The 27,389-nt window shown below is 46.1% G+C and overlaps 1 protein-coding gene across 3 annotated transcripts; it reads left to right on the top strand.

Annotated features, from left to right (window-relative positions):
* The first annotated feature begins 532 nt into the window (after positions 1-532).
* On the top strand, positions 533-27,002 carry LOC129329227 (ephrin type-B receptor 5-like). Of its 3 annotated transcripts, XR_008596931.1 has the most exons (5): positions 533-633; positions 970-1,079; positions 15,302-15,464; positions 23,458-23,614; positions 26,310-27,002. XR_008596931.1 is itself a non-coding variant. In XM_054978691.1 (4 exons), exons 1-4 carry the CDS (start codon positions 597-599, stop codon positions 26,315-26,317), a joined length of 318 nt encoding a protein of 105 aa, XP_054834666.1. In that variant the 5' UTR covers positions 533-596; the 3' UTR covers positions 26,318-26,327. The 3 variants fall into 3 exon arrangements, 2 of the variants coding, with proteins under 2 accessions (XP_054834666.1, XP_054834665.1); XM_054978691.1 differs by lacking the exon at positions 23,458-23,614 and having other exon boundaries at positions 26,310-26,327; XM_054978690.1 differs by lacking the exon at positions 26,310-27,002 and having other exon boundaries at positions 23,458-23,750.
* Positions 27,003-27,389: the final 387 nt, after the last annotated feature.

Here is a 27,389-nt window from a genome sequence, read left to right as displayed (position 1 = left end):
TTTCCAGACGGCCCCCCGCCTCGCGAAACGTCGCGCGTCGTCGCGCGTCGTTGCGCAGAAAACGCGAAATATCGCGTTTTCTCGCGCGAGTTTTGCGCGATGTCGCGCAAAACTCGCGCGAGAAAACGCGATATTTCGCGTTTTCTGCGCAACGACGCGCGACGACGCGCGACGTTTCGCGAGGCGGGGGGCCGTCTGGAAACGGCCCTATATTATTCAGCGGAGACCACCTGCAGTAGGAAAGTACTGCAGCGCATGATCTCGGATGAAGACCACATCCCACCCAGAAAGTGGAAACTGCTTTGGGAGCACTCAAGATGTCCTCCGCCTCAGAGGGAGAACAGACCTTTGGACCCTTGCCGTGAAGGATCCTTCTCCTCTGAGGCAAGGGGGACATCTTGCCCTTGCTGGGTCTCCGTCCTCCTCTACCCTGCTGCCTCATTCTTCTACCTCCTCCGGGTCATGCTTTATTTACAGTACATGTTAACTCAAGTGTTTTTCCTCTCAGTATTGACAGTTGCTGAATGATAAATTCAATGTTACTCCTTTGTGGAGTCACCTGAACTGAAGAGAGAGGGTGTCCCGCATCACCCGAGATGACCTCCTTTCCTCAGAGGAGAAGGACTCTTCACGGTAAGTATCCAAAGGTCTGGTCTCTCATCCTCCGCTCTATTGGTAGTCACAGAAGTTCTGCAAGGCAGACCATTACTATTTTCTATTGCATTAACTTCCTCTAAGGAGAACAGGTTGGGATGCTTCATTCTTTCTCTGGATGTTACATTTGCTTTCAGCAGTTCCACTGGGTAGGCGGTGTAGGAATACAGCAACCCTTTGAGGTTCGCCCGTAGTGTTGACCCTAAACATTTGTAAAATGTTTTTTAAGTATGGTCCTTTGTTGTGGAATTGTGTGCTTTTGGGTTGAAATATGGCAGCAGCATGTCTCTTTAACAGACTTGCGATCCTTTACAGCAACTGCCTGTCCCTTTCGCACTGGTGTCTTGTGGGGTGTGGAAGCGTCCCTCTACTGCTACCTCTATTGTCTCCTTCAGATTCTGGGGGCATTCTGGAAAAGGCTGGAGGTAGGAAAAGGGCATTTCAAAGCCTTTCTTTTACATTGTAATGGGCTCGGGAGAACTTGAAATGTTTCTTAATAGTTGTACTTATTTGCTCTTCTCATGTAGTTTATTAACTTTACAGTCTGCCTTTCTTGCTGAGAACGAGTGGCCACAAAAAATAAAAACCAATTAAAACAAGCAGTGAAGCCCTCCAATGAACAGTGCAGTAGGACTGAGATTACAGAACTGGAAAACAATTCAAACCAAAAAGCTGTTTAAGACATGATACAATACAATGTAGATTGTGGGTTAGAAGATAAAAATTAAGGCAGAGCCAGGATGGGTTTGAGTTTTTGTTCTCTCACCTCAGTATTATTTACCTCATAAATGGAGGGGAGGTTAACCCCACCCATTTTTTCATTCTTGATTTCTTTTAAAGTTTAACAGGAGCCATTAATGTAACAGATCCAGAGGAGTTATCCATGTTAGTCTGTAGCAGCAAAATAGTAGAGAGTCCAGTAGCACCTGGCTAGTCTTAAAGGTGCTACTGGACTCTATACTATTAATGTCACTTTACCATATCTTTTAATATTAGTTGATATGTGTGTTTTTGGATAACAGATGATGTTTCGGAATGCTCAATAATTTATATATTGTGTAGAGTTGTTTTTGTTTTTATGCTACTTTTGCAGATCGCAATGCTACCATTGGTGAGGTAGGTAGGCCAGTACTGTTACTTAAAGTTTGTAAGGAGATTGGGTTGGGATGTATTGTTCACTCCCCCCTACTCCCAGTTTTCACCAACTGAGAAATCACCTTGACTTCAGATTTATTTAGAAAATGACTATCTTGCCTCTCCAGGGAATGTCTTTAAATGGGGCGGGGAAGGATAGCAACTCAAACAAGCCATTAAGAAGCAGGGAATACCTTCTACAGTGAGCAAAACACAATGAGCAGCCCAAATACATAATCCAAGCCACAAAAAATACTAAAGTGAAAGTAAATGCCAGGGTTACATAAAACATATTTTGGTCAAGCACATGAAAGAAGCTAAGAGAGGTGCTGGGAGATCCTCATGGGAGGTGACATTGCACAAGTGAGGTGCCAGTACTAGGAAAGGCCCTGCACCTCCCCTCGGCAAGGAGAGCACAGACACAGGGCCTGGTGAGAAGATCTCAATGCGAAGATTTTGTGCTGCCTCTGAGGTGATTGATTCCCCCTGTTCATTAGCCTTCCGAATACCTATTGGTGTCCTGTAAGGAGATCAGGTTGGACCTCCTAGATTTCTGGGGTCTTCCAAAAAGGTAATCTGCCCCACCCCCCTGCTCCTGCATTCAGTGTTTTTGGGGAAATGTTTTTTTTTTTTTACGTTCCCCACAATGTTGTGGTGCATTTCTGCACCTCTGGGGATTTCCCCGGCTTTTCTCTGTTCCTTCTAAAACCTGCTTGCCTCCCAATTGTTGGGAAGGATTGAAGTACAGCTTTGGTGGCTGCTGTGTCAATATAGGATTGCACTAATAGGTGTAGCAGCTTCTCTGAATTACCAGCTTTCATTAAATCAAAAAAGTTCTTTAGCCCCTTCTCCAGCAGTGATATAAGGGAAAGGGCATATCTTTGCCCCTTTCCTTGCAAAAGAGTTATTTTTTTAAAACTGAAAGCTGGGAATTCACAGTGAATCAAACACAAAGGGAAAATTGGTATAAGATGTTTTTCAGATGGTATATCACGCCAAAGGATATTGAAAAAATGGACAAGAAATATATAGGGTCATGTTGGAAATGTAACGAAGCCGATGGCTCTTTTTGTCATGTGTGGTGGACAAGCAAAAAAAGTAAAAAAAAATTGGAAAGACATTCATGCTGAGATGCAAAAAATTTCAAAACTAGATTTTGCCTTGAAACCCCAGACTATGCTGCTGGGAATAATACCAGAAAATATTGATAAAACATTACATGAATTATTCAGATATTTGTTGACAGCGGCAAGAGTGACATTTGTGAGTAAATGGAAAGAAGATGAATGTCCAACCAAGGGAATCTGGAAAGATGGCAGAATATGCAGTAATGGCAAAACTGACGAGTTATATAAATAGAAGACCAATAAGTGAATTTGAAGAGAAATGGGGGAATTATTTTGCTTATAAAGAATAGAATAAATAAGATGTTGCAGTTTTATAAATTGGAATAAGATCACATGACTTATTGTATATAGCTTATATATCACTGACTTATTGTATATAGCTTATAAGAGGTTACAGTTTGACAAGGGGGGAAATGTATGAATACATAATCAAATATATAATTGCTAAAATAGTTTGTAGATATGGAAACATTGATAAAGTTAGGGATAAGTAGAGAGGATTGCTATATTAATCTGTTACATAAAGAGATAAGATGAAATAGTGTAGTAGTAATGGAATGAGGAATTTTTCCTTTTTGATTATTAATTTTTATTACTAAGTATGGGGAAGGAGGTGGGAGGCGCTAAATATGTGTAGTATATAGTAATGGGACTTAACCGTTGCAATTTTTATTGCTATGTGGATAAATAAAGATTGAAATAGATTAAGTTTTTGTGCACTCTGTATTCTACGAACTCTTGTAGTGATAAGTCGTAAAATCTTCTTGACCTTATTAACTTTTCCCTTCCCCCTTCTTTCTTTTTGTATTCATGTTTTTACTTTGATAAAATAAAAAACCCTGGGAATTCAGGGGAGACACTGCACCTATTGGAACAATGGTATATTGATGCAACAACGTTGTGGTGCAATGTTTTCTTTAAATTGCAGAAGCCCCGTTTGCCCAGTGGAGGGTGGACGGCCGCATCTTGGGGACTGGGTCAGAGAAACTGTGGGGAAACCTGCCATGTGGAGACCCTCTTGTTGCTGTGTTTTATCTGCAGCAGCTCCAGCAATGGGGAAACCACCTCTCTCCTGCCCCCACTAGCTTTTTCTCACAGTAATTTAATTTAATTTAATTTATTATATTTATATTCCGCCCTCCCCGCTTTCGCAGGCTCAGGGCGGATAACCCCTTTCTCTGGTTTCTCCGGTTTACCTATTATATGTGCATCCTGCTGGGCCCTTGAAGGGCAACCCAAAGGAAATTCGTGAAGCCTAACTAACATCAACAATACAGAATCACCACTTACACAATTCAATCACATGTAATTATGGTATAATAAACTGTAATATATCAGACGTTGTGTATCATATATAAATCCCGCCACACATCATCACGTCAGCCACAACAATAAATAATATAGTACATCAATTTGCTAAATAAGGTCACAGTTAAAGTGCTACGTGCTAAACCTTGCTCATACAACTTGTTTAACAACCATCTAAGTATTTTCTTAAAGTGCAAGGTGCTAAAGCAGGAAATAGTTCACTCCAGCACAATGTGCCTCACAAGTGTTCCTCCAGTGATAGACTGGGCCCTTGAAGGGGTCAGGTCGGGATACATGGGTCTGTGTCTCCAAATATTCTTTTCTAATAATACTTGTACACCCAGCAAAGGAGCCCAGCCTTGTTAAGCATGTGGGCCCTTTGGCCACTAGTCATTTTATCCAGCATTTCTCCACTCAGGTGCGGACTCAAATCGACCTACAAGAACAGAGCATATGGCGGCAGCTTTGCCCTCAATGGACACAGGAGGCAGCGTCCCTTTACGATTCCAAGGGCTGGAAGGGAGGAGCAGAGCAAGTGATGGCAGCTGTTGGTTGGTACTGTCAGGAAAAGGCTGTTTGAGGGGTCCGTGACCAATGGGAACGTATTTGAAGGGGCAAGTCCAGTTGTTTTTCTGCATGTGCAAAGTTAATGCCTCCAGGGTCACTGCCTAAGCAGTTCCTTAGTGAAGATGCAGCATTGCTGTGGTTTCCTAGGAAAGGGGGGGGGGTTGCTCCATGGCCAACTAGAGAAGGAGGTTTCCAAGACCTTCCAAGAAGGTCTGTGCATACAGCCAAGCCATATGAAGGCCGTGAGATTCATGAGCAGATTCACCTGCGAGTTCTATTTCCCATCAGGTTGGGAGTGTTGTGGAGGGAGCAAACCAAAGACTCTCTCCCCTTCCATTGATGAGGCTTTGGATGTTGTCCACAAGCTTCTAGAAGCAAGTGGGAGCCATGGAAGAGGTAGGGAGCACCAAGTGAGTCACTCCTGCTCTTCCTTTAAAGATCTTGGGCAGCTCTGCCCCCCCTCCAGTGTTTCTTTACGTTGGCCCTGTGAGGTTGGCCAGTACTCTTATTTCTCTATTGAATATTACCTTGCAGCTCCTTAAAGGAGATCACATCAAGCACATAGGTTTCTCCCTCCCTCCCCCCAGTAAATCTGTCAGTTAAGCTGGTTCTCTGGTCCCCTGTGACACAAGCATCCAGCAGTTCCTTTCAGGAGACCTGGTTAGAATGAGTCTGTGAGTAAAACAAGTCTCTGGTCTCTTGCATGCCACCTCTCCAGACAACTGCTCTGCCTGGATTTCAGCTAAACTAAACAAACATAACTGGTTTTAGATCCAGAGGAGTTAGCCGTGTTAGTCTGTAGTAGCAAAATCCAAAAGAGTCCAGTAGCACCTTTAAGACTAACCAATTTTATTGCAGCATAAGCTTTCGAGAATCAAGTTCTCTTCGTCAGATGCCTGATCAAAACTGGGCAGATACAGAAGAGGAGGGGAGAGAGGGGAGAGAAGGAGAGGAGGGACAAGATGCAATTAGGGGGGAGGCAACCAAAACATTCCTTTGCTAGTAAATGTAAACATCTCCTTTTGGTGTGTAGTCAGTTTGCCGTGTTAGTTTGCAGCAGTAAAAGCATCCAATTTCTATGTAGTATAAGCCCTCGATAACCACAGCTCTACCTGCCAGATGCATTTTACTGACAGATTTGCTTGGGGGGGTGGGGGGGAGAGAAGGCAGTGTGCCTGATGTGATCTCCTTTGGGGAGCTGTGAGATAATATTCAATAGAGAAAGAATAGTACTGGCCAACCTTACAGAGCTGGTGTGAAGAACCGCTCGGGGGGGGGGGCAAAAATCGACCCATGGGCTTCAAAGGAAGAGCAGGAGTGACACGCTTGGTGCTCCCTACCTCTTTCATGGAGCCCACTTGCTTCTGAAATCTTGGGGAACAACATCCAAGGACTCACCAATGGAAAAGGGGGGGGGGGTCTTTAGCCTATTCAAAACCGACTAGGAAGCAGAACCTTCCGCTGATCCTGCCTGTGCCTCTGATGGCCCTCTCCCCCCTCAACTTGGCTGTATGCACAGACCTTCTTAGATGGCAGCATATGGCTTGGAGACCTCCCTCTCTGGAGCAAACCCTCCCCTGTCCTGGGAACCAAAGAAAAACTGCATCTTCACTTAAAAAAGACAGCTGTTATTGCTGTGGGACACTTTCATAGGGCAGCAGCTGCTTATGCAGTGACCCTGGAGGCATTATCATTTCATACACAGGAAAACAACTGGATTGGGCCCTTCTAATAAGTTCTCATTGGCCATGCATCTCGCCCACCCCCAGCATCCCCTTCCTGGCAGTCCCGCCTAACAGCTGCTGTCACCTGTTGAAGCTGAAAGGGACTCTGCCTCCTGTGTCCACTGAGGGCAAAGCTTCTGCCATCTGCTGTGTCCTGTAGGCCACTTTGAGTCCACAAATGTGTGGAGAAATGCTAGACAAAATGGGAGACACAGACCCATGTATCCCAGCTTGACCCCCTCAGCAGCCCAGTAGGATGCACGTATAATAGGATGACCAGCGAAATGAGTGTATTCACAAACTTATTATGAGAGAAAGCTGGTGGGGGGCAGAAGAGAGGTGGTTTTCCCATTGTCGGTGCCGCTGCCAATAAAACGCATCAACCAGGGGGCGTCCAGGTTTTCCCAGTTCCCTGCCCAAGTGCTGCAGGAATGGCCACCCACCCTCCCCTGGGCCAACAGGGCTTTCTGCGATTTTGCTTCAGAACATTCTTGCATAAATATACCATTGTCCCAACAGGTGCAGCCTGTCCTCTGAATTGAAGGTTGGTAATTCAGAGAAGCAGCTACGCCTATTGGTTCGATGACATATTGATACAGCAGCCATCAAAGTCTTGTCTTCAATCCTTCCCAACAGTTGGGAGGAAAGCAGGTTTGAGGAGGATCAGAGAAAAGCCAGGGAAATCCCTAGAAGTGCAGAAATGCACCAAGTTGGTGTTGGGAAGCAGAAAAGGGAAAACAACACTTCCCCCAAGCTCTGTAGCCTTTGTGGAAGACGCCAGAGAGGTCTTCGTGGCCCCACCTGACCTCCTTACAGGAACCATAAGATACAAGTAGGCGTTCTGCGGGCAAATGGACACTGGGAGAGAGAGCTCTGTCTCGAACCAATCACCTTTTGTAGCTCCGGACTCTTGCCTTAAGGGGGGGGGGCATATTTGGGCCTCCACTTTGGTTCTAACATGGGATTCTGGGGTAGAAATTGGAGTCTGCCTCCTGCTAAAGTTAAGCTAACAGCTGTGGCTCATAAAGCAGCAACTGAATGCAGACGTGCTCCTCCGTATAGCGTACTCCTGGCTGATTAAACCGGAGGGCTGTTCTCCCCAAGGACTTTGGAGCCTCGCCCCTGAATAATTTGGCCCTAATGAAGGACCCGGGTCTCCAAGACAGTGAGCAATGGACTGTCCCCCTCTCTGCAGGGCAGGTCATATGCTCTCATTCCCCTACCTTTTGTTTTCCCTTATAGACAAGTAGCTATTAGTGAATGGTTTTTGGTTTATTGCTTTGCAAACTTTCCCTCTCTCATATTTCTTGTATCTCAATAAAAACCCTTTCCATTTTAAGAGTGCTTATTCTCACTCATTATTCTGGGTTCTGTGCTGGTTGTGGACCTTAGTATACACAGGTTAAAGATCACAAAATATTGTTTTTAATACCCCACCGTACATGTGTTCTGGGCCAGCCAGGGGACATCTTTGCCTGTCACAGGGCCTCCATGGGTTTGGCAATTCTGGTAACACGTTAGAGGCGGTACAGAATTAAAATCTTGTTAATATCTTCTCATTAGGCCCTGCTGCCTGTGTTCTCCTTGCAGAGGGGAGGTACAGGGCCTTTCCTAGTGCTGGCACTTCCCCTTGTGTAACGGGGTCTCCCATGAGGGTGGACAAGGCCCATCTTAGCTTCCTTGGTGTGCCAGACCAAAATGGTTGTTTTTCTCTAGGCATTTAACGCAGGGCTTTCTTCTTTTCTTAGCAGTTTTGTGGGTTGGATTATCTTTTTTGGCTGCTCAGTGTCTCTTTTGCTTTTTGTTGAAGGGTGTTCCTGGTTCTTAATGGCTTGTTTGAGTTGCTATCCTTCCCCGCCCCATTTAAAGCCATTTCCTGGAGAGGCAGGATAAGTATTTTCTAAATAAATCTGAAGTCAAAGTGATTTCTCACCTTCTGGTATACAAAAGTAGTATAAAATCAAAAATTATCCTAAATAATGTGTAAATAATTGAGTATTTAGAAGCACCATCTGTTATCCAAACACATACATTACATAACTGAAATTGAATGATACGGTCCAGTGACTTTTATTTATTTGATACAGTGACAATATTTATATAAGTCATTTATAGTTCACCTTTCTCCAGTGGTCCGGAGTAGGGCAGTCAGGACTACTGGGTAGCTCCTCCTCCTCTTGAGCAGGGTTGGAACGAATCATCGCGATCCTCGGGGGAGGGGCTCCCAGGCTGCTGCAGTTTTTTCCGGCCCTGCTCTGCAGGTGGAAGCGGAACACTTTGCTCCGTTGGAGCAGTGATCCTGAAAGACTTTGCAAGCAAGCTCGCTGGGGAAAGGAAGGTCGTGTGCCTGCAACCCCTCCCCCCTCCTTCTGAATCCGAGCTACAGACTGGGCGGCAGAAACGCCGCGGGGCGAGTGCAGGAGCCGACAATCCTAGTCAGCTAGGACCCGGCTCCTGCAGAGGCAAGTCGCAAAAGCGTCCGAGAACGCTGTGAAGAGTCACGGGAAGTGAAGAAGCCCGGCAGAGCCTTCCGGAGCGGCGTTGGCCTCACTGTTTGCACTTTACACGTGAGTAAAAATGGGACCCGTGGAGAGGCTTTGGATCCTCGAAGCAGGGGGGGAGGAAGGGTATTTCCCTTTGGCCGCTTTTGGGCTCGGACAAGCCAGCAAAAAAAAAAAAGCGGCAAGCTCCCCACTCTCTTGGAAAAGGTGGGAAAAATTGGCTCAGAGAGCTTACCCCGGGGAAGAAAGGGGACATAAATGGATGCTAAGAAGGGTCAATGCTTCCTCATCAGAGACCCCCAATCCCAGCAATAGGACGAGGCATTAAAGGGGATGCTGTGCTAGCAATATAGTAATGCCCGCCCACGCCTCTCTTTACTTTAGGCGGGAAGAATTGGTGGGAATGATGTCACAGGCTGGTGCAGCAGAGCTGAAAGGGGCTGAGTCCTCCCTAACTTGCACGCAGTCCCCTATGCCACTAAGACTAAACCACCCCTCTCAAGGGGAAAGTCTGGGAAGAGGTGACCCTGACCTAACAGGCCCAGAAGCCAAAGCAAATATCCTGGCCTGGCTTCAAACAGAAATCAAAAAAGGGATAGAGGATGCAGTTAAGAACTTAAAAAGGCATCCAGCCTCCCATAAAAAAGACTATCAACAGCCTAGTACCTCTAAGGGAAAAAGGCGTGTAGAACCCTCTGTTCAACTAAAACCCAAAAGGAAGAAAATGAGGGAATGGAAGGAGGAGGAATCTAGTGACTCAGACGATTTCCTAGAGGGCTCCGAAACATCCCATAGATCATCAGGGAGTGAGGAAGGGGAATTGTCTGAAGAGGAAGAGGTGGATAATAGCCAAATGCAATCTAGGCTTTTTCCATCTGAGATGTATTCCAAATTGTTTAACAAAGTATTGAGAACCCTGGAAATTTCACAACACACTGTAGGCACGGCAGAAACGGAACCCTCCCATCCCCAAGGTCTTGAGAGGGCTCTACCTAAGATGGGACCTAAACATTCAGGCGTTCCCTTGCCTGCCATTTTTCATGACGTCCTCAAAATGGAATGGGGTAACCCAGCCAAGCCCAAATTGTACCAATCTGCCTTTCACAAGTTTTATACCTTAAGTTCTGATGACTCCAGGAAAATCAAGGGGTGTATTCAGGATGCCACCCTAGATTCATTCCAGATGTCTTCCCGGGCCATGGGTTTCAATGTGGCAGCACGAAGGAACACATGGCTACGGAGTTGGGATGTGGATCAGCAGGCCTGAAGCAGGGTGGCAGCAATCCCATATTCGGGTGGAAAACTCTTTGGAGAGGCGCTGGACAGATACTTGGTGAAAAATGTGGAGAAGAAGAAAGTCCTACCATCAAAAAGAAAGGATTCAAGGTACAAAGGAAGGCACTCCTTTCGGGACTTCAGAAGAGCCCCCAGACAGAACATGGATAGACCATTCAAGAATAAGTGGCAAACCAAACCTAGATCTGACACCAGATCCTTTGCATACAGAAAACCAACTGGGCCAACACAAGGGACAGAAGAAAAATAGTCAGGCATGACTATCCGTCTCATGCGGAGGTGATACAGATTGGGGGTCGCCTCCAAGATTTTGCGCCTCAGTGGGAGTGAACGGTGTCGGACAAGTGGGTTCTGGAAACGGTATCCAAGGGCTATTCCTTGGAATTCGTGAAGGTCCCAGCCAAACGCTTCATCCAGGTGCCCAGGAGTCAGTCTCTCCAAAAACATCAGAAGGTAAAACAAGCTATCAAGCACTTGCTCCAAATTCAGGCAATAGAACAGTTACCACCACGCTTCAATAAACAAGGGGTGTATTCAGTTTCCTTTATAGTCCCGAAAAAGAACGGGAAGATCAGAGCCATCCTAGACCTGAAATGGCTGAATCTTCACATCAGATCAAGAAGGTTCAAAATGGAAATGATGAAGTCCACCACGGGAGCTATCCAGAAGGGGGACTTCTTGGCGTCCATAGATCTGTCGGAGGCCTACTTGCATATTCCTATACGCCCTTCACACAGGAGGTACCTGCGATTTGCCTACGACGGGGAGCACTTCCAGTACAGAGCTCTTCCCTTCGTCCTGAAATCTGCTCCGAGAGTTTTCACCAAGGTGCTCGTGACACTGGTGGCCTTCCTCAGAGTCCAAGGAGTAGCCCTGTCTCCGTACCTCGACGACATCCTCATAAGGCGCCATCCCTTCAAACGGCACAGACTGCGGTTGCAAAGACCTTAGCTTGCCTCAAGGATCACAGCTTCATCGTGAACCGGGAGAAGAGTATACTGCAACCCACCCAGCGGATCGTGCACTTGGGGGTGACAGTAGACACAGTTCTGGACAAAGCCTTCGTCTCTACAGAGAGACAACAAAAGATACTATCCCTGATCAAGTCAATACAAGGAGGCAAACCAGTGGAAGTGATGCAACTGGCCAAGCTACAAGGCATGATGGTGTCCTGCCAGGAGACCCTACAATGGGCCCGGTTTCACACCAGACCACTTCAGAGTTTCCTGCGCCCGCACCGGAGGGTCATATGCAACAAGTGGCACAGGCTGGTGGAGGTCCCTCAGTCGTTGTCCAGGGACCTGGACTGGTGGCGGGACCTGCACAGATTCGCAGAAGGGTCCCCGCTAAGAGAACCAAGCAGGACATTAATCACAATGGACACGAGCCTGATGGGCTGGGGAGCACAAGGCGAGTGGCTACCCGAGGAAAGAGAAGCAAGCATAAACCTCCTGGAACTCAAAGCCATAAAAAACGGGCTGGCGGAGTTCGAACCCCACTTGCTAGGCAGTCATGTGATGATCCTCACAGACAACATGACAGCGAAGGCCTACATAAACAGGCAAGGGGGGCACCAAGTCCAAGGCTCTGACCAAGGAGACAGAAGAGATCTTCTCCTGGGCAGAAAGGAACATATTGATAAAAGCGAGCCACATCACTGGCCTACAGAACGTCACAGCAGACTGGCTGAGCCAGAACAGAATCGACCATTCGGAATGGGCCCTGAACAGTCAGGTGTTCGCGGCAATCTGCCAGAGGTTTGGCACCCCGGGGGTGGACCTATTTGCCTCGGCAAAGAACAGACAGGTAACAAAGTTCTTCTCGAGACACAGTGAGCCAGAAGCGTTGGGAGTAGATGCGCTGACTCAGGAGTGGCCGAGAGGTATCCTTTACGCCTTCCCTCTGCCTAAGATAATACACAGAGTGCTCCAGAGGATCTTCGACATGAAGGCGGATGTCATCCTAATTATGCCTTTCTGGCCTAGGAGACCATGGTTTCAGGACCTCATGAGGATGTCATGCGAGGAGCCGTGGACTCTGCCACACAGGGAAGATCTTCTAACACAAGGGAGCATTCAGCACCCGGATCCAACCTCTCTAAGACTGACGGCCTGGAGATTGAACATGGTCAGCTGAGAGACCTGGGATACCCTGACAAGGTTATTTCCACAATGTTAGCCTCGAGGAAAGGATCAACTAACCAGAGCTACGGTAGAACGTGGCAAGTGTTCAATGACTGGTGCAGGAAGAACGGATGGGACCCAGTTCTGGCCCCTGTGAAACAGATCCTGCTATTCTTGCAGGATGGACTAGATAAAGGACTCAGCACCAGTATGTTGAAGAGACAGGTGGCCGCGATCTCAGCCATCAGGGGTGCCAAGTCAGGGTCCTCTCTTACCTCACACCCCCACGTCAAGAGGTTCCTGAGAGGGACTATGTTGCTGAATCCACCTCCAGTTCACCGCTTCCCTTCCTGGAACCTGAACCTGGTGCTAAAAGCGCTCACTAGGGAACCCTTTGAGCCAATGGCGACCCATTCTTTAAAGAACCTGACCCTTAAAACTGTTTTCCTAGTGGGTCTGACTTCAGCTAGGAGGGTTTCTGAGATTGGGGCCCTCTCGGTTAGCAAGGACCTGTGTGTCTTCCACCAGGATAAGGTTGTTCTGAGAACAGATCCGGCCTTCATACCTAAGATAAATTCGGTTTTCCATAGAGGGGAAGATATTGTTCTGCCTTCTTTTTGTCCAAACCCAAGTCATGATAAGGAACGGGAATGGCACAAGTTGGATGTTAGACGGTCCCTGAGCTTCTATATTGATAGAACTAGGCAGATAAGGAAGGGCGAGAGCATGTTTGTTTCCTTTAGAAAACACACTATGGGAGAAGAAGTGTCACCTCCCACTCTGAGCAGATGGATCAGGGAGTGTATTGCACTGGCCTGTAGGACCAGGAATCTTTTGCCCCCGGAAGGAGTCAAAGCCCACTCCCTGCGGGGTGTAGCCACCTCGGCAGCATATCTTTCCCATCCTTGGAGAAGATTTGTAAGGCCGCAACGTGGAAGTCAGTCCACACATTCACTAAGCACTACAGAATAGATCAGTTAGCGTCGGCCGACGCGGCCTTTGGCCGGAGGGTGCTACAGCACGTCCTGGAGGCCTAGTGTGCCCACCCATGGGAGCACTGCTATGCATATATCCCAATAGTCCTGACTGCCCTACTCCAGACTGTTAGAGATTTATGGTATTTTATATATTTAGTTTAGTAACTTAGCAGAGTAACATAGCAGAGTAATTTAGTCAGAAGCGTTTAAACCCTCACAAATGTGCATTAATTAATCCTCAGACAAAATTCATAGAAAGATAGAACTTACAGTTTATTGTAGCAGATTTCTCCATAGCAATATCTTCTGGTAATATCAAGGGAAAGAACCTATCTATAGAGTTACATTCTCTAAGCTAATACCACGGCCTGAAAATATAGGCAGCGAGGCTGGAAGAGGGTTTGTGGACAAAGAGAAGAGCTCCATGAGGAGCGTGGTGGCTTTACATCTTTCTCTTAGAAGAGCATGAGGGAAGGTGTGAAATCTCCCAAGAAGCACAGAGGCAAGAGAGGAGGAGTCAGTAGGCGTTCCCACCTTAGACAAGAGAGTGGCAGATTGCTAGACTTATACATTACATTCAAAGAGACATGCAGCGCCCCCCAGTGTCCAAAGGCAGGCTGAGTCGCCTATTCCAACACAGACCACTGGAGAATGGAAGATTTGTTCACTTACCGTGAAGCTTCCTTTCTCGGTGGTCCAGGAGTAGGGCAGTCACAATCCCGCCCAGAAACTCAAATAAGGGGGTGAGACAGCGGCTAAGGTGGAGAACATAATGACAGAAGTCTCGACCCAGCTTAGGTTTTACCGAAAAAGTGTTACCTTATTTTCCTGTTTGTGGTATTGTTTGTTAGTTGATGTTATGGTTGTCCGGAGGACTTTGGTTGCAGACTGGATACGGACAGATGGGGAACTGATATGGGCTTGAAAAGGAACTGAAACAGCCTGGGAGCCCCTCCCCCGAGGATCGCTATGATTCGTTCCGACCCTGCTCAAGAGGAGGAGGAGCTACCCAGTAGTCCTGACTGCCCTACTCCTGGACCACCGAGAAAGGAAGCTTCACGGTAAGTGAACAAATCTTCCATTCTGTAGTGTTTTGCAGGTTATTAGGAGGGGCTGTCTCTCCAGAACCCCTGGAAGGGCCCCGTAGGTCAATGTTTTCTTGAAGAAAAACTTCATATGGAACATTTTTGTAACAGAAGTGGGGGGGGTGTATTATGTTGTGTTGTTGTTTTTACAGAAAGAAGACTGTAAGTGGCTGTATTTGGGGGGGATTCGCTGGGCGGTCACATAGGAGTTGTGAACCCGTGTTTATCTCCCACACCAACATTCCCGAACTACATGAGCAGTTCTGTAATGGTGTGGAAGGAGAATTCCTCTCATAATAACATGAGGAACACTCTGTAGTCAGTGTAGGAACAGACCCTTAAGAGAAAAATAGGCAGAGGGGAAATGATTGTAATGCTTCTTATTTGTAACTTAGAGACGTTACATTGGGTGGGAAATTCCAGTCCCAGGGGCAGAACTTGGCTCCAGCGATCATCTTTCTTTCTCTTAAACAAACCATTCTTTCTTTTGCCATTGGCCACTCATCTTCTTGAGGTCAGTATAGGGGTCACTCGGGTGTGTGAGGGGGAGGTAGTTGTGAATTTCGTACATTGTGCTGGGGGTTGGACTAGATTACCTTGGAGGTCCCTTCCAACTCTGTGATTCCATAGAGGGTATTGAGGAAGTGTTTGATGAACCCACAGAGTAGAACATAAAGCGGAAGGGTCAACATTCATCTTATGAAAAGAAAAAACCTGGTTAGGTCTGGGTGGGGAGCTCTGAGGAGGAGAAGGACAACATGGAATTTGTATTTATCAATTTCTGTGACTCGTTGTTGATTCTTAGTCAGAAGATGAGGACAACTCTTTCATGGTAACCAGTGAGACGAATATGGCCACCATCTCCAGTCTGAGCCCAGGGAAGATATATGCCTTCCAAGTGCGAGCCCGGACAGCAGTGGGTTACGGGCCCTACAGTGGAAAGATGTATTTCCAGACCCTGGTGGGAAGTAAGTGCACGCTCAGATTTGAGACCTACCCAGAAAGTCGGTGGTGATAGAAAAGTGTCCAGAAGTCATAGTGAATAACGGTGCCTCCTGCTGGGGTCATCGAGGCGAGAGACTCGCAGAGGTGGTTTGCCTTTCCCTGCCTCTGTGTGGCCACCCTTGCCTTTCTTTGGGGGCCCCTGTCCAAATACTAACCAAGGCTTAACTCTGCTTGACTGCTGAGAACTGGTGAGATCAGGCCTGCCTGGACCGCCTGGCCAGGGCACCCGGGAAGTCACCGAACACCAGGACTCTCTCACGCGACCCTAATGGCCGCCTCCGTTTACAGCTCATCGTGCATCACCGTTTTATGACTTCTGCATTCCTCGCAGGCAAACACATGCCTGGACTCAGGCACGGATGACTGTCGCCACGTATTTCTAGACATGCATCCTTGCAACAAACAGAGACCCTTGTACGCACCAGGCACGATTCACTGGGACGTTCTTCCTGCAAAAGGTCTGTCTCAGCCGGAAGAATGAGCCAGCATCAGTGGCTTGCATCCCCCCCCCCACCCCCACCCCAAATATATTCATGTCTGCCTTCATCCCAGGGCGGGGAAGATAACAGGTTGAAGGAAGGGAGAAAGGAAAGCTTTGGAGAAGCAGACAAGTCGTTTACAGGCCTGTTGGTCAAAGAGAAAAATCCAAATAGCCAAGAGCATTACCTCTGTCGCAGCCTATTCTGCATTGGCTTCCTATGGGCATGCGTGTTGAAATACTTTTGTTGGCTTTGTTTTAGTACGCTACACACGGGCAGAGATGTTCTTAGCTGTGGGGTGGAATTTAGTCCTCTATTCCTCCCTTTTTTTTAGGTTTTCAGTTGGTTGCATCAGGCTTTGCAGTCTCTAAAACCTTGCCATGTCTTGAGTATATTTGAATGAGATGGGATTAGAACCCAGAACTATGCCACTGTTGGGCTTTCTCTGTCCAAAAAACACCAATCGTTATCTATCCTCCCCCCCCCCCCCCGATCTGGCTGTCAAGGGCTGCCTTAAAGGGTGTGGGTGAGGCAGGAAAGCCCCCACTTCTTGCTTTACATGGGCAGAAGTGAACTTTAAAGGGGATGCTGGAGAAGCACAAAGTTGCACTGATGGATTCTTCTGCCTCCTCAGCTCCATGTTTAAATTGCCCTCAGGAATTCTGTGCTGGTGTGTGTGTGGAGGAGGCATAGCAGTCGCTTGGAGTGACCAAGAGCTTCTGGGAGCTGTAGTTTCTCCACCCCTTCCATATGTTGGGGATTGGAAATGGTTGAATACTGCTGTCTCTTTGCAGACACATGATTGGCTCTCCAGAATCCTCTTGGCAGTCAGGAGGACTCAAAGGGGAGGGGGGCAGCAATCTACTTAGGCAGGGAAAACACAGCTGCTGATAGGGACTTTGGAAGCAAGGGTTAGACCAAACAACCGACAGAAAGTTGTGCTCCCTCCTTCACGCTTATATAGTTTCTCATATTGATGGTAAGGCAGAGAAGCCCTCTTGGGTCCAACAGATCTTGAGATGGGGAGGTGCTGAAGAACAGTTTATATAAGTGAAGCAGCTGGTTGTCTTAAGTGGGAATATTTGACTGAGGACACACATCAGTGGCTAGATATTACTGTTAAAATGCATGGGTATTTTTTTTTAAAAAAGCATGCCAACCTTTTGTAGTTATGTTGTCGGTATCTATTTTATGCCCTCTCCCCGGTTAATCAATGTCTTGAATTTGTCAGGATATCTTGAGGGATACCTCCTGTATATGTTTCGTTGTTCTGCACACGTGTACTAGATTCAGTGCAGTGGGTTTCCTTCTACCCCTGAAGCATCTGCACGGCACTGCTTGAGCATCACTCTGAGAAACCCCATGTACACCCTTCTGAGCTTGTTGAAATAAAGACAGTTGACAAATAATAACAACATTCGATTTATATACTGCCCTTCAAGACAACTTAACACCCACTCAGAGCGATTTACAAAGTATGTTGTTATCCCTACAACAGCCCTGTGAGGTGGGTGGGGCTGAGAGTGCTCTGGAAGAGCTGGGTAGCTTCAACCGGAGGAGTAGGGAATTAAACCTGGTTCTCCAGATTAGAGTCCCGCTCCTCTTAACCACTGCACCAAACTGTAAACAAATGTCCGTTCTGACTTATTCCCACCTGTGCCTCCCTCTGTCTTTATGGTCCAAGATTTTAGATTGCATACAGGGCAGTCATCTGGATGGTGCTTTATAAATTATTATTATTATCAGGGCTTTTTTTCTGGGAAAAGAGGTGGTGGAACTCAAGACCGCCTAATGACGTCACTTTGGGTCAACTGGAACAAGGGGGGAGTTTTTAAAAGTTTAAATTGCCCTTGGCGAAAATGGTCACATGGCCGGTGGCCCCGCCCCCTGATCTCCAGAGAGAGGGGAGTTTAGATTGCCCTTTGTGCCACACAGTGCGGAGGGCAATCTAAACTCCCCTCTGTCTGGAGATTAGGGAGCGGGGCCACTGGCCATGTGACCTTTTTAAAGAGGTGCTGGAACTCCATTCCACCACATTCCCGCTGAAAAAAAGCCGTTGTTGTTGTTGTTGTTGTTGTTGTTGTTGTTGTTGTTGTTGTTGTTGTTGTTGTTGTTGTTGTTGTTAAATCAATGAAAGACATTAAAAGAGGACCAATAATTGAGGGGGCTTCTGTGGGGCGGAGGGAACGTGGGTAAGAAGGGGGACATATAGGGCCATTATGCTTGGCTATGAGTGGGAATTATGTGTGCTGCCATGCCGACAGCTATAGTAGATAGCACAGAACTCATAGCTTAACTCTAGATAAGGCAACTTCAGGCAGTAATTCATATATTTCAGTGTTTCTCCCTGAAAGAATTCCATGCACAAAGGGAAAAGAAATAAAGCTGGGGGGAAGGCTAGAGTCAACTCTCCTCGTCTCTGACATGCTCCTTCTGATATGTGAAGAATCTTCTTTTTTTCTGTTCAGAAAGAAGCATTGAACATGTTGACCTTCACCTATAAGGGCACAGCCGAGGATCTGCTTTATTTCTTCATTTTTCTGTTGCACGTAGGAACTGGGCCTACAAGCCTGTCTAAATGGAAAGGTGGGGTAGCATCCTGAGGAGGAGGCTGCAAAGATGTGAAATGCAGGGTTTGGCTGCTGTGTGGATGCATGTTGCTCCCTGTATGGGTCTGGGTTCCCAACTTCCTTCAGTGGGCAGGAAGAAATGGTGGCCCTTGGGGGCTGTGATGTGACTAGCCAAGAGGTGGTCTCTGAGTTACAAGGAAGAGATTACCCAAATAGATTGAGCTCTCAAACTGGAAGCTAAGGCAAATCACAGAGGAGGATTAAAAGAACAAAACCCAAACTGCAAGGAAGATGAAAGACAGGTGGAATTGTCTTCCCTAAGAGGACTGAAGGAAGGTGCGTAGGGATGGGCAAAGTTTGAAACGAAGGATGTACAAGTAGACTCTCCTTTATTGTGTGCGTGCATGCCTCTGTCCACACGTCATTTGTGATTCTTTTTGTGTCACCCAATTAATTCTTTGCTTTTACGCCACATACCAAACTGATGCAAGAACAGGCATTGGTTCTCATAAGATTTCTATACGTTTTTTGTTAGTGTGGGGAAAAAAAGATGACTACCATTGCATCCTATGTTAGAAACAGGATTTTCAAATCAGAACAGTACAGCTATATGCAGGGCTCATTTTGAGGAGGAACGCGGAGGAATGCAGTTCCGGTAGTTCCACAAAGAGGTCACATGTCAGGTGGCCCCGCCCACCTGACTCTCAGCCATTTGCGGCCCATTTCAGCCTGGATTGGGGCCGAAACGGCCCAGATCGGGCCTCTGACAGGTGGTGGATCACTTTCCCTCTCAGCAGCGGCCCGATCCTGACCATTTTGGGCCCCTTTTTGGTCATTTTCAGCCCCTTTTTGCCATTTTGGGCCCAATTTCGGCCCTGAATGGCCAGGATTGGGTCCAAAACAGCCAGGATAGGTGATGTCAGGGTGTGCGTGTGGCATATACAAATCAGTTATGCTAATGACACATTTCTGGTGATGTCAAGGGGTGTGGCATATGCAAATCAGTTATGCTAATGAGTTCCTCCAGCTCTTTTCCTACAAAATGACCCCTGGCTATATGTATTAGCAGCATCTCTGCTAGAAACATGCGTGTCTTTGGGTAAAGTCCCACAGCTGCTCTTTATGTGAGGTCTTGGCAGCCCCCACATAACTCTATACAATGAGAACAGAATTGTGCCCACTGGCCCTGCTTCCAGGAACTGCTTCACAGTCGGCAGAACATCTGCAGTGAGCCCTACACGGGGTGTACAAGTAGATGCGAGTGGCCTCTTCTGAATTATTGGGCACGCGGCTCTTTGGTTTTCACAGTATTTCCGATTGTGTGAAAGAGCCTCCCAGCAGGCAGTTGGCTGAATGTCAGAAAGCAGAGCGAAGAGTGTACTATGTATGGCTCTTTATTGTAAAAAAACTTCTCTCGTTTGCTTTTCAGAATTGATAGTCAGTCAGTACCAGGAAAGCAGTATAGTATCTTTTGCAGCAATATCCCTAACTCCATCCTGTGTGCTTTTCGTTGAGGGAATTGTGAACTGATGTTCCCAGAGGGATTCAAGCAATAGCCTTGTGAGAGTTCCAACATTATTAATATTTAATATTATTATTAGTGTTGCTATTTCTGTACTTAATTTTTATCCCGCCCTTCTTCTCAGGGCAGCTCAGGGCAGCACAGGGATCTCTTGTCTTCTGTTTTACCCTCTCTGCTGACCTGTGAGGTGGGCTATTTATTTATCTAAATAAATAAAGACATTAAATTGTATTTATTTAAAACATTTCTAGGTTGAGTGAGTGAGTGACTGGCCTGAGGTCACCATATGAGCTTCATAGCTCTGTTGGGATTTGGACCGAGGCCTTCTTAGTCCTAGCCTGATACTTTAGCCAGTATACCACAATGGTTGTTTTTAAACATTTCCCCCTTCCAGTTGACTTTGCCCATTTCCCCCCTACTTGTCTGACCTTTGTATTGATAGTTATTATAAATGGCATTTAACCATTAGTATTAGTAGTTTTTATGGGATGAGACTTACTTGGTTTTACATTTTTATCTCATGTAGAAGCCTCCTTGCGAGCATTATGATGTTAATAGTAGTAACAACAACAACATTCGATTTATATACTGCCCTTCAGGACAACTTAACACCCTCTCAGAGTGGTTTACAAAGTATGTTGTTATTGTCCCCACAACAATCATCCTGTGAGGTGAGTGGGGCTGAGAAAGCTCTGAGAGAGCTGTGACTGACCCACGGGGGTCACCCAGCTGGCTTCAAGCAGAGGAGTGGGGAATCAAATCCGGCTCTCCAGATTAGAGTCCTGCTGCTCAAAGTGGTTCTCTGGCTAGTACGAGGTATGATTTTTTTAAAATAAGTGGACAGCTGAGTTTGAGTCCATTGGCACCTTAGAGACCTTTAAGTTTAGCAGAGTATCCGAAGAAGAGAGCTTCGAATCTTGATAGCTGATGTCCTGATAATCTTGTTGCTCTCTAAGGTGCCACGGGACTCTCATCCTTCTGTTCTACTGGAGACCAGTACAACTGCCCACTTAAAACTTAACTATATGAACTGTATCTTGGCTTTAGATTTTTTTAAAAGCAAAATCTCCAAGATGGCTGACAAAAATCACCAAATACAAATGAACAAAAAGAGCAACTTGAAATTTTAACTGCCGTATAGATATATATCTTTAACAAAATGAGCAGCAGACCTCCCCTACAAGCCCTGTGATATAAATGTGCATTTTTTGATCAGACTTGCATGATTTGTGTCCTGCCTTGTCACCAATAGTTTTCAAGATAGCTTATATAGAAAATTTAATAAGGATGAGAGCAGCATGACTAAACTGTAACAGAATTAGCAACGTCTGCATTAATCATCTACATTTTTGGCTAGAAAACAAGCCTGTCATGTTTGGGTTGAATGGCAGACTCCATTACATGGAGATGAATGACACATATAAACATCCCTGATTTGGGGTAAAGGGAGGGGGACAATAGCATGTCACACGTGGCCATCGTCACAATGACCTGACAACTGTCAACCCAGCTGGGATCAGTGGAGAATTTCCTCTGGTCTGGCACCTCTTGCTTCCCCTCTACCCATCACCTACCCTGTGATCTTGAGGAAATCGTTAATGCCATTGGTCATATCTTGCTTTGGTGGTAAGGAGAATGAACCCCTCCTCCTGATTGGACCAAAAGAGAGGTCCCTACTTCTAAGGAACCCCTTGAACTATGGGGCCAAAAAGGGGCAAGCCTTTGTCACTCTTTTGCCAAGCCCAATGCTTCTTGGGGGGGAAGTCGATCCACCTCCAAGGAGGAGAATGCCTGAAGTTTTGTGCTTTTAGATAGTAAGAAACTAAATTTTGTTCTGCATTCTATGGTTTCATTACAGTTGCCCCATTAGTTTGTGTTTGTGTGTGAAACCTTCTTTTTCCAGTTTGTGTTTTGACTTCTGACAGCCTTTCTGAGTTTATTTAGTTCTACCTGAGGGGAGAAAAGGGGTAGGCCGAATCCTTCTTTCACACACAGACTAAAGTTGTAGTGACTGGCCTACAGCGGCCTTGTTAATATTCTTAAAATGTCTAGATGGGGGCACCTGGGATCCATGTACCTAGGATCCAAGAGCCCTGGGGGCCTGTATAAAGTCTCATAGGTGCATCCCCAGAGGATCTAGAGGAAACGGGATACCATAACAGAGGTTCAAAGGAGTCCATGTTTGTATATGGTCCTTGTGAATGTTGAGGTGGTGTACATGCATACTTTTCTCAGGAGCTCTCTTTTCCAACCACTGATTAGGCTCAGATCTGCTTGGTTTCAGCAAGGCCACATTCTGTAATCAGAGTGCCACCACAGAGAAGGCTCTGTCCCTGGTTGTTCTCCACCTAAGGACCAAAGATGGGGGATCTGAAGAACAAGGCCTTGGCTTCTGATTTCAATACTGGACAGGTCCATATAGGTGTTGATAGTCCTTTGGGCTCCTCGGCTCTCTACCATTACTTACTTTATACTGGAATCCCCCATTTTAAGACTGATATCCCACTTTTGTCCCATATCCATGCTTTTTTGTTTTGGGATCTATTCTCCTCAGTAGGGTTGGGATCTGAAAGACTGTGGGGAGTTCTTTGGAAGCTCTGTGTACACAACTTTTGAGACCTCCCTCTCTCCCAAGAACCGTGATACTTGGCAAGCGGCCCCAAATCTTAGGAAGAGACTTCAGCTCGCGGTAATGAGAATTGCAGTTGGAGATGACAAGCAGTGTCATCTCCGACACTTCCCCCACCAAAGTAAATAATTACTGATTCTTGTGAGTAGTTTGTCAGATTTAATAACATGGGAACCTCTGGACAGTCATCTAGCAGAAAAGACTGTAGCCATGAAATAATCCCATCCGCTTTGGAAATCTCAAAATAGCCCTGAAAGGATTTATGTTCCATTATTTGCAAGGGCCGTTCTTTGGTAAAGCTGTGTATGTTATGATCGGGAAGTCAGGAGGAACATTCCTCTCACCCATTCTCTCTCTCTCTCTCTCTCGTGGAACACAGCTGTTTGTTTTAACAGAATTTGTTGGGCCGGTGATCAGGAGTGGTAGCAAAGTTTGCTGCTTTGTGGACCAGTGATTCTTTATTTTTGAAATCATGTCCGTTTCCGGTGCTGAGTTTCCTCCATGAAACATTTTCAGTTTTTACTTTTTAACCTTATATCAGTTGTGTCAAAGTGGCACTGAAATGCCATTAAAACAACAAAACAAACGGAATAATAATGCAAGTGACAAAACGGCTGTAACAAAAAAGGGCTCAAACTGGTGACTTGAGGTAACAAGAAAAAGTGAAAATGCCCATACATAGGATCACATTCTTACACGGAAGGCACATTGTTTATGTATTTATTTAGTATGTTTTCATTCTCCCTTCTTTCCAAGGGGCGTAGGGTGGCATATGCTGGTCTACCCGTCTCCATTTTACTATCACAACAATGTTGTGAGGTAGGTTAGGCTGAGAGAAGGTGACTGGCCTGAAGTCTCCCAGCGAGCTTCCATGACAAAGTGGCCTCCCCGATCCTAGTCCAAGCTGTTTATGGTATGATATTTTACTGTGCGGTTTGTTCTTACTAATGTTTTATGTCAATAAAATAAACCTACCCATTTGTGTTTATTTTCACTATGTGTACAGGGAAGCCATGGCTAGTCATGGCTTTCCGGTGCGCTCACATGTCATGGAGGATTGTTGCATGCCTTCATCCACAGAAAGGTTTTCTCCCAATTGCATATGTGTGTATAAAGCCTTCTGTGTAGCCAGACCTTTGGTCAGTCCCGCTTAGTATTGTCTGTTCTGACTGGCAGCACCAATCCAAGGTCTCAAGGAAACATCTTGCCATTTTACTCGATATGTTAGGGACTGAATCTGGGAAACTTCAGTACACAGAGGATGTGTCTAGCTCCCTTATTCAGATATTTATACTAATTTATTTATTTAGATATATATATATATATATACTCTTGCTTGTCTTCCTAATAGGAATCCAGAGTAGCTTCTGACATCTCTCTCCCTTCACTTTACCCTCACAACCATCCTGTGAGGGAAAGTTAAGCAGAGAGCTCAAAATCACGCTTCCATGTAATCTGGAAATGTGAGGAGTGTGTGTGTGTGTGTGTGTATGGGGATGGGGATGGGGATGGGGATGGGGATGGGGATGGGGATGGGGATGGGGGAATTGGGCAAGAGGTGGCTCCTCATTTTTAGTTTGCCTTCCTGAAAGAGGACTAAGTGAAGGGACTTGTTAAGGAGAAACATGAGACGATTTTTCCCTTCCTGGAAGAAGCAGTAGAGTGCAAGAACAAAAAGTGGCTTGTACGATCAGAGTACCAGTGGCAAAAATACTCCATAATAATAACAGCAACAACATTTGATTTATATACCGCCCTTCAGGACAATTTAATGCCCACTCAGAGTGGTTTACGAAGTATATTATTATCCCCACAACAAACAAACAAACACCCTGTGAGGTGGGTGGGGCTGAGAGAGCTCCTAGAAGATGTGACTCACCCAAGGTCACCCAGCTGGCTTCAAGTGGAGGAGTGGGGAATCAAACCTGGTTCTCCAGATTAGAGTGCTGCTGCTCTTTACCACTACACCAAACTGGCTCTCAAAACTGTACCATAGCATCATTGTACACATGCCTTCTGGGGGGCATCCTTAAAAATATTTCCACTTTATGAGACAACTTGGAGGGTTCGTGCAGTTGAGCCAACCCTGCCAAGGAGGCAGTCTGTGAATCATGGCCTTGTATAGCGATATCATATGCTTAACAGTCTTTAACGAGGCATTTCTTCATTCGCAGCTGTGAAGAGAATATGGACTCTGCCAAAGTAAGACCTGGATCCTGCCACATATTCTTAAAGATCGTTCATATATAGGCCTTGTCATGTTCTGTTCCACTCCTCTCCTTCATACGTGCCTGGCCCAGGAAGATCATGGAAGCTTCCTGGCCATAGGCAGAGAACTAGGGTGAGAGGTCCTGGTTTGTCCAAGCAGTCCAGGCATTTCTTGTCCAAGCCTCCCTGCTCAGTCTAGGTTTTTTTTTGCACACGGTTCTGGGATATGGCTTGATTTCTCTCAAGCTTTCTGCTTGAGGTGGCCCTTGAAGCTGGCTTGGAAGCCCAAATTGAACCACAGTCACCTGCTTTTCTGCTAGATCAGGTGGGAAGAACTGATCTACTGGCCAAGTTAGATTGGCTGCTCTGCTTGCCAGTGACCTTCAGGGTTGATCTTAAACAATAAAGCCCCTTTTAAACCTCCTCTTCCCCGTCTCCAGGGATGCCTGTCCCCATATGTAGGGCTGGTTCTGGAGGGCAGCGAGGTCAACAAAGAGAGTAAAACTTCAAGAACACTTTTACTCTCAAGCTACTCGGAACACCTCAGAAGCAACACGAGAGGATGCTCTGTTGGCAGGCCCAACTCTAACGCAAGTGCCCGGCCAGCTCAGGGGCCTTGCTTGAGGGGGAAAGTTCATGCTCTGAGAAGAGGGGGAGACGGGGGGGGAAAGGGAGGAGTCTTTTCTACGACCCACTTTCCTGTGGCAGGTAGAGCTAACCCTCAGGAATTCCTAGGGGAGTTCTCTTGCTCAACCCTAGTCAAGCTGAATTGGGTGTCTGTGCGGGAGCACATTCCAATACGGCTTGTGCAGGAGAACTTCCCCAAAAACTGTGCCTCGTGTTGATTAAGGGGAGGGGGGGCATGTGACGGAGATACTCCACTCTGCACAGCAGCTGCATGAAGCACAGGATAAAGCTGCATATAAATATTTTAAAGCAACAAGTTAAAGTCCTTCTTGTCACTTCACCATGCCACAGGATTTGAGTCCAGAGGCCCTTAGAGGCGGTCAAGATTTTCAGTGTATGAGCTCTTGAGAGTCAGAGCTCCCTTCTTCAGATAAAGGGGGGAATGGAGCCTTTATATCCATCCCAGTCTGGAGCTGCGAGAGGTATTGCAAAGAAGGGAATTGGGATATTCCGACACAATGCAGCTTAGCATTTGAAGTGAGATAGAAATCTCTTATTTCTATTAAGCCCTGGAGGTTCCATTTTTCTGAACTTGTGAATGAACTCAAGTTCAGCAATCTCACATTTTAATCTTCCCTCGAATCTTCTTTGTTTGAAAACAGTCACTTAACCCTGCAGTTTATAGTGTTGCTGGTGGATACATGTTGCTTTCAGTGATAAACCAATCTATATCTGGGAATGCTGATGGATATTTTCTTCCCCCTTTCTTGCAGCCCAATGATGGACAGGAATGGAAGTGTCATAAGGCATCTTGCGCACAATTCAAGAACTGGCATGCTGCATTCAAGAGTCCAGATTTCCAAATGTGACCACAATGGATAATCTGGTGCATTTCCCCCCTTTCCCAAATGCTTTCTCAGAGTAGTCACTTCATAAGTAGGATTCTCTTGTCGGCGGTATCACATCCTCAACCTCTCACTTTAAATTGTACTGCCCTTTTAAGGGTATTTCTAGTGTATGAATTTTGTAATGATTCACAAACTGATCCTGTGTATATTGATATATGACATTGATTGTATTATCTGCGAATGGCCAAACTGCACTAGCACTTCATTGGCCTGAGATTCTCTTGTTGGACAGAGGAATTTTCGATATGTAGTTACTAGTACTTATTGAGGCTTATGTAGCACTTTGTGTTTCTTTGAAGTTAACTCAACCTAGCCTTGGTATACCATTGAAAAAAATGTGTTTCAGCATCATAGAATCTTGTTAGCCATAAACATTCCTTTGAAGGTTAATCATATATATATATTTCAAACACGATTGCCTCTGATTTTCTAAGTATTTCATTGGGATAATTTTGATTGATGTCTTAGTCTTCACGGTTTGCTGTTCTGTCTTGAACTTTTTCCGTGATGCCCTCTTTTGCATACCTATTGAGTAAGGTCGACAGACCCTGCCGGCAACCCAGGAAGGGCTGTGAGGGTGGGGGGGCAACAGAAATCGATGTAATACAAAACCGCAATGTAACTTCTGGTTTTGTACTTGGAAGTGGCATTGCGGCATTGCTTGATGCCCACTTTTCCCTTTATTTTGCTCTTCACACAGAGCACAGAGTCCAGGGCAGGAGGTTGGCAACCTGGCAGCCTATCCACATATTTGATGAGTCAGTTTGATGTAGTGGTTAAGAGCACAGGGCTCTAATCTGGAGAACCAGGTTTGATTCCCTGGTCCTCCACTTGAAGCCAGCTAGGTGACCTTGGGTCAGGCACAGCTCTTTCAGAGCTCTCTCAGCCCCACCCACCTCACAGAGTGATTGTTGTGGAGATAATAAGAACACACTTTGTAAACTG

The sequence above is a fragment of the Eublepharis macularius genome, chromosome 4 (genome assembly GCF_028583425.1).
Source record: "Eublepharis macularius isolate TG4126 chromosome 4, MPM_Emac_v1.0, whole genome shotgun sequence".
NCBI classification, from domain to species: domain Eukaryota; kingdom Metazoa; phylum Chordata; class Lepidosauria; order Squamata; family Eublepharidae; genus Eublepharis; species Eublepharis macularius.
This window is presented reverse-complemented; position numbering and strand designations above follow the sequence as displayed.